The sequence below is a fragment of the Myotis myotis genome, unplaced genomic scaffold (genome assembly GCF_014108235.1).
Source record: "Myotis myotis isolate mMyoMyo1 unplaced genomic scaffold, mMyoMyo1.p scaffold_m19_p_12, whole genome shotgun sequence".
Taxonomy (NCBI): Eukaryota; Metazoa; Chordata; class Mammalia; order Chiroptera; family Vespertilionidae; genus Myotis; species Myotis myotis.
The window spans coordinates 33,241,444-33,252,555 of NW_023416316.1; the positions used below are offsets into that span (position 1 = coordinate 33,241,444).

At 44.0% G+C, this 11,112-nt stretch overlaps 1 protein-coding gene across 1 annotated transcript; it reads right to left on the reverse strand.

The window, feature by feature from the left end:
* Positions 1 to 318: 318 nt before the first annotated feature.
* On the reverse strand, positions 319 to 9,873 carry LOC118666880 (spermatogenesis-associated protein 31D1-like). The gene is made up of 5 exons (XM_036329160.1): positions 9,733 to 9,873; positions 5,618 to 5,663; positions 4,992 to 5,052; positions 4,061 to 4,209; positions 319 to 3,695 (listed from the first exon to the last, which is right to left on the reverse strand). The coding sequence occupies exons 1-5, from the start codon at positions 9,871 to 9,873 to the stop codon at positions 319 to 321; spliced, it is 3,774 nt and encodes a 1,257-aa protein (XP_036185053.1).
* Positions 9,874 to 11,112: the final 1,239 nt, after the last annotated feature.

Here is an 11,112-nt window from a genome sequence, read left to right on the forward strand (position 1 = left end):
TGGGTGGGGCGGGGGGGGCAAGGAAGCTGGAGGGACCTGGCATAGTTGATGTTTGCTGGTGGGTCTTGGATGGGCTACCAAGAGTGTGGGGAAGGATGTTGACTCTGGCACAGCAGCTGGTCCTCGAAGGCTACAACTTTCTGAGGAATGTCTGATCCTGACTCTGTTCTTTGTAACACTTGCAAGAAAACTCTACTTAGTGACAAATTCTTGGTTACAGCATTTGGTACTTGCACATTCTTCTTGGTAGTGGGTCAGAGAGAGCCCCGCATAGTTGGAGGGATGTCCCTTGTCAGGCTCTTTCTAGGCCTGCAGTTCCTACTTCTGTTGACTTAAATGGAAGGCCTGAAGTTCATGACTATTTGGCAATTTTTCCTCTAGGAACTTCCCAATGGCTGTCATGAGCTCATGAGCTTCAGAAAGCCCACAATCCAAAAAGATAGCTTCACTTTCAGGTAAGTCATGTTCCTGTGCAAATGTTGATGTGAAGTTGGTTTTTTGCTGGCGAGTTTCCAGCTCTTTACTTTTTCTTTTGGAATTGACCCACTGAGAAAATTCCCTCCTCTTTTTTTTGAAGTAACTATCAGGAGGAAACTGTTCATTTTGTGGCAAAGAGAGGAAAGTGCCCTCTAATTCTTTGTCCTCAACAGGGTGGCTCTTCTTTCTAGCTTTAGATGTCCATGAACTCAAATCCTCACTTCTACATTCTCCTGCTTTGGAATCCAAAGTTCTCACTTTCTTAGCCACTGGTGGTAAATTGATATCTTGGCACTTCCGTAAGACATTCTTAGGGACCCAGGATTCCTGCCTGAGCTCTGTGCTGTCCTCAAAGTGGACATGAGGCACCTTGGACACTCCCATGTGCCCACTGGTGATGCTCCGGGGCAGTGTCGGTGAGGCTAGGGAAGGAAAGCTATCTGAAGGAAGGGACGTGTCAGTGAGACAGCCTTGATTGCGGCTTTGCTCCCTGCTCTTCAATTTAAGTTTTAACTCATCAAGGAGCTGTTTTTGCAGGCTTGATAGTTTAGAATTTTGGGGATCTAATATTTTTGGTGAGGGATCCTCAGTGGTCAGGGTAGATTCTTCTTTACTCATATTGACATTTATCATTTGGGAGACTCCCAACTCCTGGGCTGTCAAGATGTCACAAGATGGTGATTTAATTGCATATGGCTCCTGGGCCTTTAATATCTCACTGAACATTTGGGAGACGGGAAAATATTCTAAATTTTCTACCACTGTCTTTTGGCCCTGAATCAATTTTGCTCTATCACGGGAACTCACATTCTCATCCGTTGGCTCATGTCCAGCTCCAGCTAGCTTCCTGGGCACCTTCGGGCTGTATCTATTGTTCAGTACAATCTCACTCTGTCTCCCTTTGTCTATGGTGTGGTGCCTGAGGGGCTGAAAAGTCTGCCTGCCACACACAGTTTTCTGGACATTCTCTGCAAGCTTATGTTCCATACCAGAATGTGCTGTTTTCAGGACCCCTTGTCCTTCCCAGCTTACATATGGGAAAGCCGGGAGAGGAGACTCCAGGATATCAACTGAATTTATTCCCAGCTTGTTTCCCTGAAAAGTTTTGGAGCTTCCCTCAAAGGGCTTGAAAACCTCAGCTTCGGAGACTACATTAGAAATATGGGTGGCTGTGGAAGGAAAGTCAAACTGGGGAAGAGGCCATGTTTTGCCTTCTCTTGCTGTATATAATTTTATGGATTGAATAACCTTTAGTGGGAGGCCCCATCTCTGATTCATACGAAATCTTATAATATGGGCTTCAAGCACTTGTCGAGTATTGGGATCAAGAAAAGAAAGCTCTAGAGTGGTGATCTGGCAGTAGACTCTACCAGTCATTGTGCTTTTTGAATTTTTAATTTTCTTATTGGTGTGGGAATTCCCAAGAGGCGGCCATGTATTGTCCTCGGCCATCCATGAATGACACACACCTATAGGGATTCTACCCTCAGTGATCTGTGAAGACTTCTTGCTCAAATGTAATCTAAGAATGGCTTTAATTTTATTCCAGTTTATGCCCGTCCTTGAGACACTTAATAATTTCTTTCCTAAATGACTCGAGTGGCACACACAGTTACTTTTTGTCTCTGAGGCAGCCCTCAGACACTTTACTAGGTAGCATTCTGAGATCCTTTGTGGACTGTCTTCTGGGCTCTTCTCTAGGATATACCCAAGATTCCTCTTTATGTCCTCCCTTAGCTGAAAGTTTTGTGGAACCCCCTCACATAAATGTCCTGGGAAACACAATTCATTCTTGCCTAGTGACTTGCTACATTCTCCCTGAAGCTCAGAGAGTTGTAAGTGAGCATACCCATCTTTCTGCAGAGAAGTTTCTGTTAATTGACACTGAGGTGCCCTCAGTTCTAGAGGCTCTAGATTCCTACAGGCATGATGGCATTGGAATGGGATTACCCTACTCGGAGCATAGAGCTGCCCTTGCCCCTGAGGTTCATTGGTGGTATGAAAATGGCCAGGAAGGATGGAGACTGGTATATAGGCATGGGATGACTGGCTGACCAATGGAAGGTTGGGAGCTTGAGGACAAATGGCATCTTGAGCTTTTTGGAGAACAGGGACTAAGCCCTGCAAACTTTCCTGTTGCATCTGCAACATATGGCATCCCAGGTGTTGATTTTCATTCAAGGTATTAGAGTCTGACTCATTCTGAGATCTATTGAAAGACACTCCACAGTCCCTAATCTGGGATGAAGAAGAAGATGGTAGGATTGTGAGTTGGGATGGAAAGTGGGGCTGGGGCTGGGGCTGGGGCTGGACCTGAGTGAAATATTGTGCTTGGGGCTTGATTTGAGGCAAATGTTGAGGATCTACATTGTTTAGGGGAAGGAAATGGAAATGAGGGAATGGTGGAGATCCTTGATGCTGCATTTTGAGTACAGAAGCATTACAAATTCCATTGAATAAGACAAAGCGAGTTTCTAGTGGAGAGCTACTATTGGAAACCAGGAAAGTAGCTACTAGGGACTCACTGTGCAAAGAAGGAAGACCCCAGAAGAGCTGGCTATATTTCTGCTGCAAGTTTTCTTCCAATGTCTTAACATAAAATAGCTCCTGGCTATCGCGCAACTGCTCTGGTTTGTCTTCAATGATCCAGCCAGTTTGGGGGACTATGGTGTTCTGTATATCAAGTAGTTCCAATGAATTCCCTAAAGATGACTGTTGGTATTCTGACCAAATTTGTTTTGAAAATGGTCCCTGCTTATTTTCTTTCTTCTCTAAAGTCTGAAAAGCCTTTCTCTTTATTTGTCTCTCCAGGAGTTCCTGGACATTAAGGCCAAGGAAAGAATTGCTACTGGCTTCCATGTGCTTTGAAACAGAGTCTCCCCAGAGACCAGTCTCTGGTAGATGGAGAAAAACATGCTCTTGCTGAAAATCAGAGTGTGATAATGTGGGGAGAAACATGTTCTTGGCATAAGCCTGCCAACAGGAAATATCTGATATTGACAGGTTCGAATGGTCAGTGTCTCTGATTATTGATTGATGAGTGGACAATCCACCAGTACTATCTGGAGACAAGTCCTCTGGAACAGGCTTCAGTGAGGGGAAAATTGATTTTGATTGAATCACAGTGGAAGGGCAGTCTGGTAGTTGTGAAGTAGACAGCATTGGTGGGATGTGTTGACAAGCAGATGAATCAGTGGGATTCGTTGACTGTGACAAACCTGGTAAGAAGTTGATATCTTGGGTAAGGATGGGATCACTTGAGAAGATGGTATTCAGAGACAAAATAGAATCTTACTGAAGAATAGGATCCACTCTCTGATTGTCATGTGGTAAGAGACGGGTACGGCAGGGTGTTTGGGTGGGAAATGGTCTACTGGGAATTTGGATTCTAAAGTAGGAAAAGGTCTGGTGGCAGAAAGTAACCCAATGGTGAAGGTGAAACAAAGTCAACTATGGGGATCATTGGATTAGGGGAGAAAATATGAGGTGGTGGTGGGAAAGCCTCAGGCAGAGGGGTAGGGATTGGGTCTCTTAGTGGGACTACTGAGAAGGCAGAAGACAAGAGAGTATGATGCCTCAGTACCAGAAACTGTGGAAGCCAAAGGAATAGCATCTTCCAAGGCCTCTGGGAACAACAGCTGGTTGACCTCAGCACTTTCGTTATTACATATCTCACAGAAGGGGTCTGGACATAATTGATGAAATTGGATATCATGATGATGGCCCTGGGAGCTGCAGAGAAAGGAGGTACAAAATTATTGCCAGGCCCTAGCTGGTTTGGCTCAATGGATAGAGCATCGGCCTGCGAACTGGAGGGTCCAGAGTTCAAATCCGGTCAAGGGCACTTGCCGGGGTTGCAGGCTTGATCCCCGGTAGTGGGTGTGCAGGAGGCAGCCAATCAATGATTCTCATCATTGATGTTTCTATCTCTCTCTCCCCTCTTCCTTTCTCTCTGAAATAAAAAAAATAAAAAACAAACAAACAAACAAAAAAAACTATTGCCAGGACCAGATCTTGGGATCTTGGCAGGTCTGGCACAGGTAGGGCTTCACACTGTATACAATCCTTTCAATTTCAATATTTCCTTGATCTCACAATATAATTTGTACTCCTTTCCCGAAGGCTTTCACATTCTGATTCTGATGATTTCCCTGTCAATCCCAGGTTTCACTGAAGCCCTATATTCTACTAAAAAGCCTTAGACCAGTGATGGTGAACCTATGACACGTGTGTCAGAGGTGACACGCGAACTCATTTTTTTGGTTGATTTTTCTTTGTTAAATGGCATTTAAATATATAAAATAAATATCAAAAATATAAATCTTTGTTTTGCTATGGTTGCAAATATCAAAAAATTTCTATATGTGGCACAGCACCAGAGTTAAGTTAGGGTTTTTCAAAATGCTGACACGCCGAGCTCAAAAGGCTCGCCATCACTGCCTTAGACTCTGCTAAATAGCTTTAGACACTGCTAAAAAGAGGATTACAGAATCAAAGCAATAAAGTTTAGTCACCTTTGCAGAAGAGAAAGCACCTTCCTTGCCTCCTCCACTTGGCTCCGGTAAGTTTTCCAACCTGAGAAACCAGGAAAGTGATGAAGGTAGAAGCAAAGACATCTTATAGAAGGCTATTTAGAATGTTCTTGAAAGGTACCCTTAGTAAATTGGATTTGGAAAGCCCCAAAAATTAGGATTCAAGGTCACATGTTCAGTGATAATTACAAAGCTCAGATGTGAATTGTTTTATTCACAAAGGGCTTTCACATATATTATCTCATATTATATTTAAAACAACCCTTTGAGGAGCATTGGTCAATGGTTATCTCAAAGAGGAATTTCAGTTCCAGAAAGTTAGTCATTGTTAAAGTCAGTAGACAGTAGTCTGGCTCTCAACATCTCACATGGCCACCTGTGGGCAACACCCATGCCCAGGTCCATCACTGCTTCAAGTACCCACAAATATAGAGCAGGAAATCTGAGAAGTATCTCAGGTTCTGAGTGTCTTCTCATGAGCTTCTCCTCTGAAGGCTCTGTTTTCTGAGAGGGACTGTATCTAGACTGACATCCTCAGAGACTATGGACCTAGCACCTCATAGAAAGTACAGAAAGGAGATCTCACATAAAAAAAAGCAGAACCTTACCTTTCCGTCTACCACCTTTTTTCCACCTCTTGGCTTTGCTCTGATGCTGAGAACAAAAAGAAAAGAATGAGGAGCTAAGACACATTTCTTTCACTCATCTCCATAGGAAACTGAGACAGTTATGATCCAAGAATAATACAACTCTCTCAAGATAAATACCACATGATCTCACTCATTTGTGGATTATAGAGAACAACATAGACTGATGAAAAGGGACAGATCCAAAGACTGAGAAACAGCAATCAGGCTATTAATCCCCAGAAGGAAAGTAGGGGAGGGCGGGGTGAGGGGAAGAGATCAACCGAAGGACTTGTATACATGTATATAAGCCAAACCAATGGACATGGACAACAAGGGGATGGGAGCATGAGTGTGCGGGGGGGGGGAGGCAGGGGGGGAGGGGGGGACATTTGTAATCCTATCTAATAAAAGAGAAACATGGTAATTGGCGTACAACCGCTACCCTTCCCATTGGCTAATCAGGGCAATATGCAAATTAACTGCCAGCCAAGATGGCGGCAGGCAGCCAGGCAGCTTGAAACTAACATGAGGCTTGCTTGCTTCAGTGACAGAGGACTCCAACATTCCCGCCTGCCGCTGCTGGCCTCTGAGCTGCAACTCTAAGTAACTATGTAACAAATATAGAAGCTAAACAAAACCCCAGAAACCGGCTTTAGTCGCCAGGCTTCAGCCAGCAGGATCGCAACACTGTAAGCAAAGGCCAGAAACCTACTTTCAGCAGCGGAGGCCTAAGAGCTGGAGCCAAGCCTCAAAGCTAAAGCTGGCCCAGAATAAAAAAAAAAAAAAAGAAAAAAAGGAGCGGTTGGGAGCTTCAGTCACCCCCAGCCTGAAAACAGCCCTCAGCTCCTCACCCAGACTGGCCAGGCACCCCAGTGGGGACCCCCACCCTTGAAGGGTGTGTGACCAGCTGCAAACAGCCATCATCCCCTCACCCAGGCTGGCCAGGCACCCCAGTGGGGATGCCCACCCTGATCCAGGACACCCTTCAGGGCAAACCAGCCAGCACCCACCCATGCACCAGGCCTCTACCCAATATAGTAAAAGGGTAATATGCCTCCCAGCACCAGGATCAGCGGAGCCGAGAGGCCTCCCGGCACCAGGATCAGCGTGACAGGGGGCAGCGCCCAAACCCCTTGATCGCCCTGCGGCTCTGTGTGTGACAGGGTGCGGTGCCCCAACCCCCCCACCACGGGCCCTGCTCTGTGTGTGACGGGGTAGAGCCATAACCTCCCCATCAGCCCTGCCCTGAGTGTGAGTGTCGCGGCACCCCAACCCCCTGATCGGCCCTGCTCTGTGAGTGACGGGGAAATTCCCCAATCCCCTGATTGGCCCTGCTCTGTGCATGACAGGGGGTGGTGCCGCAACCTCCCCATTGACCCTGCCTTGAGTGTGACAGGGGATGGTGCCCCAACCCCCCAATCGGCCCTACCCTGAGCATGACTGAGGGTGGCATCACAACCTCCCAATCAGCCCTGCTCTGTGTATGACAGGGGGCGGTGCCCCAACTCCCCAATCAGCCCTGCTCTGAGCCCCACCAGGGGCTGCACCTAGGGATTGGGCCTGCTCTCTGCCACCCGGGAGCAAGCCTAAGCCAGCAGGTCATTATCTCCCGAGGGTTCCCAGACTGCGAGAGGGCACAGGCCGGGCTGAGGGACCCCCCTCCCCCCCGAGTGCACAAATTTTTGTGCACCGGGCCTCTAGTACCTTAATAAAAAATTATTTTTTTAAAAAAAACAGCACACATATAAATGACAAAATGGCAACTCCAAGTTTAATTCTGATACCTAATAAACTTAACTTTTAAAATAAAATAAAAATACAACTCTCTCTGTCAATTAATATAATTTGCATTTTTATCTTTTATTAAGTTTTAAGGGGGGTAAAATATTTTCAATGTTTTTCTTCTTAGAAAAACTCAAAGAGGGGTTGTATCTATGAGGTTCATTCTTAGTATTCTCAGTCCGAAGTTCTCTGCTTAAGGAGGACATAAAATCTGAGACCAGCAGTTTCATCTGTGCTCCCTCAGCTAGGACCCTGTAACCTGGGACAGAGCTCCGGCTCCAGCCCCGCTTAGAGGTGCTCAGAGCCTAAGCATTGTTCTCCCGATCAGCTCATACAAAGGAAGGTGTGGTCCAGTGACACCTGGCATGGGAATGTGACTCATAATAAAGTGCAAAGGTTCCAAACTTTCTAAATAACACAATCTAGAACTACAGAGATATTGTGTTGAGATTTTATCCAGCAGCATGCCACCACACCCAGGTGGTTTGTGAAATCTTAATCTTCCCTGAACCACTAGACCTGCTCCGTCTCTTCCCCTACAAGAGTGATGTTCTCCATTCTCTCTTCAGACTTCCCGTTTTAAGTGGCTCTCTAACCCAAACAAACTCATTTATAAATGTGAAAAGAGAAACAGGAAAATAAAGAATCATTCTTTGGGGGGGGGGGGGAAATGTATGGTTCTATGTCTGATATTTAAATTGCTTATATTTAAAGACACCTGTCCAGTTTATAGAAGCAAAAGCCTGAAAAATGGATAAACAATTACTTTCATTGGAGCCATCAGAGAATCGAGATCAAAGGTCAAAGCTCTACCCAAAATTTTCATAGATAGTAAATTCAGAGAATCATAGTCAAGATCCACTTACATGGAGCAGAAGCCACTGGAACCATAAACTGGTAGGACACTTAAAAGACACATTGACAAATTGCTGGAGGTCACATGTGGGGCCCCCAACTATTTATGGATTTACCCCCAAGAACTTCATTAGGTTCTCACAATGAAAAAACTCTCATGTTGTTTGCCAAAGTGTGGAGTGGGGTGAAAGATAACCATTTTGAAACATTTTTAAATATTCCCTGAGTGTTATCCATCACAGAAGCCTCCTCAGTTGACAAAAGGACTACCAGAGCCTTATCTTACATGAGAGAAGGAAAATTACTCAATTGTAGCCCTCTCTAGCCTTCTTGTCTCATCTAAAGAGTGAAAAGATAAAGAAAAAAGGTGATAAACACTTGTAGACATCACAACCCAGGGACACTAGTGCACTAAAGGCCTAAGATTTAATCATATGCACTCCCCCAAGACCTGACCACCATATCAACAAGAGCTCCAGAATAGTAAGGGGATCACACTGAGAGAGCAGCTAAGCATAGGCTCTTTTTAAGGAGGAGACTTAGGGAAACCTAAAGACATCACAGGAGACATTTTTTAAAAAACTAAAATAATTTGAAGACTCTTACATATACAGCTACAGTAAATATTAAACACAGTCAACACCTACCCAGAAAACATAAAACTTCATGTTGATGGTCTGTTTACTCCAGTCCTTGTTACCCAATACGTCATGTTTGGCTTCCAACAAAAAATTACAAGTCACGTTAAAAGCAAGAAAAAGCAGTCTGAATAAACAAAGCAAGCCTTAGATCCCATTCAGATGTGACACAGACTTGGGGATTATCATACATGGAGAGGCATTACATAACAACAATGGGGTCAATTCCCCAAGATGTCACAATAATCCTTAACCTCTAACAACAAAGTATCAAAATATGTGAGGTAAAAATTCACATATATGTGAGGTAGAACTGCAAGTAGAAATAGATGAATCCACTGTTATTACTGAGGAATTCAACACCCCTCTATTAGAAAAGAATAGATTCAGCAGGCAGGAAATAGGCAAGGATATAGTTGACCTGAACAGCACTGTCAATCAACTTGATCTCACCAATATTTATAAAAACTTCATCCAACAGAATTCACACATGAAACATTCCCCAAGATGTACCACATTCTGTGCCATAAAACGCACTATAACAAATATAAAAGAAGTCATACAAAGAATATTTTCAGACTATAAAGAAATTAAAACTAGAAAGCCATTACAAATAGCTGGAAAACCCCAAAATGTTTAGAGATTAAACAACACACTACAACCACATGGGTGAAGGGAAAAGTCTCAAAAGAAAAATAAAAATTTAAGTGAAAATAGAAATATAAAGTTGTAAGATGCAGCTAAAGCAGTACTTAGAGAAAATCTGATTGCATTAAATGCATGTATTTGGAATGATTTATTTATAAATTTAATATTTACCTGATTGACGTCTCTCTGTTTCCAAAATACTGGGAAAGAGGGATCCTTCTTTAGGTGATACAGTGACAGAAGAAGGAGCCCCACCCCACACAGGAAGGCAAAGATGGGAATCACTAGAAAGGTGAGCAGGACTTCAGCCATGGTACAGTAAGGCTGCTCAGACAAAGAAGGTGGTTTGCATCTTTGAAAGTTCTTTGCTGCCTCAGGCAGCTGGACGTTGAGAGCACATTCTTGACTAGAATTCCAGGCCCACACACATCACAGAGCTTCAGCACAGACACCAGAGGTTCTGAGCGTGGGGGAGGGGACAACTAAGGGAAGGTGAACTCACAACCCACCCGTATCATCCAGCCCAGCAGATCTATCCATTCCTACAGGTCCCTTTGCATCGCTCCAACCTAACTTCCAACTCCACCCATTCAGCATACCCTATGTTTACCTTAATGAACTTTTCTGTTTATTCTTCCTGTTACCCAGGTAGTACCTGAGACCCTTTAATGCTTGGTGATCTCATTTTGGACCCCACATAACCTTTCAAAGTCTGCTGAGCCCATGGATCGACACGTCCAAGATCTACTCTGTCTTCAACAGCAGCTTCCCCTTTTATATAATGTGTTTCTACTTGAATGAAACCTAAAATCTATTCATCAGCTGCCCCACCCTCATATCTCCCTAAAGAATCCACATTCACTGAAAATATGAAAGGACAGAGTAGCCTGTAACAATGAATAAAAATGATGAAAGAGGGAGGGGGGAGAAAGGAGGGGAGGGGAGGGGAGGGGAGGAGGAGAGGAGGAGAGGAGGAGAGGAGAGGAGAGTCTTCCAGTATCACTTTTAGGCTATTCAGCACCTTTTAGCCACACATTATCTCTTCCTGTTCTTCCCTCTTTCTTCCTTCTGCCAAATCCCTTCTCTCCCTGCAACACTTTAATTTCTTCACTTTACAGAGCAGTTGTACTGGCCTACAACCCACAGGACCAAACTCACCTTGACTTAGAGAATGGGTTTTTCTTTAGCATAACTTTTAAAGAGCACAACCCATTAGAAACACAATTTTGTGTTTCTTGACTCACACCTATGGTTACTTCTTCCATGAAAAGTTTATGATTTTTTTTCTCACTCTACTTTCTAACTTTTTACCAAAATTCCTATTGGCATCTTCATAGCTTTTTAAACAATAATATATGGGGGTTTTTGTTGGTGGTATATATGTATGTATTTCATCTCTTTATGCCTATTAATCATTTAATAATAACTCTTCGGCTTCATTCTTTAGATATAAATTTCTGAAATGAAGCCTACTGTGTCAATTCCTTACTTTGCTTGCCTGCATTCCCTTGCTGAGTCTTGGTGAATCAGTCTTGACCCCAGACACACAAT

Excerpts from the sequence above, each read along its gene's own strand:
- LOC118666880 (XM_036329160.1), bottom strand. The coding sequence starts at position 9,873 with ATGGCTGAAGTCCTGCTCACCTTTCTAGTGATTCCCATCTTTGCCTTC. Across the intron at positions 5,664-9,732 it reads AACAGAGAGACGTCAATCAG|CATCAGAGCAAAGCCAAGAG; the intron begins GTAAATATTAAA and ends TTTTGTTCTCAG. Across the intron at positions 4,210-4,991 it reads GTGCTTTCTCTTCTGCAAAG|CTCCCAGGGCCATCATCATG; the intron begins GTGACTAAACTT and ends CTTTCTCTGCAG.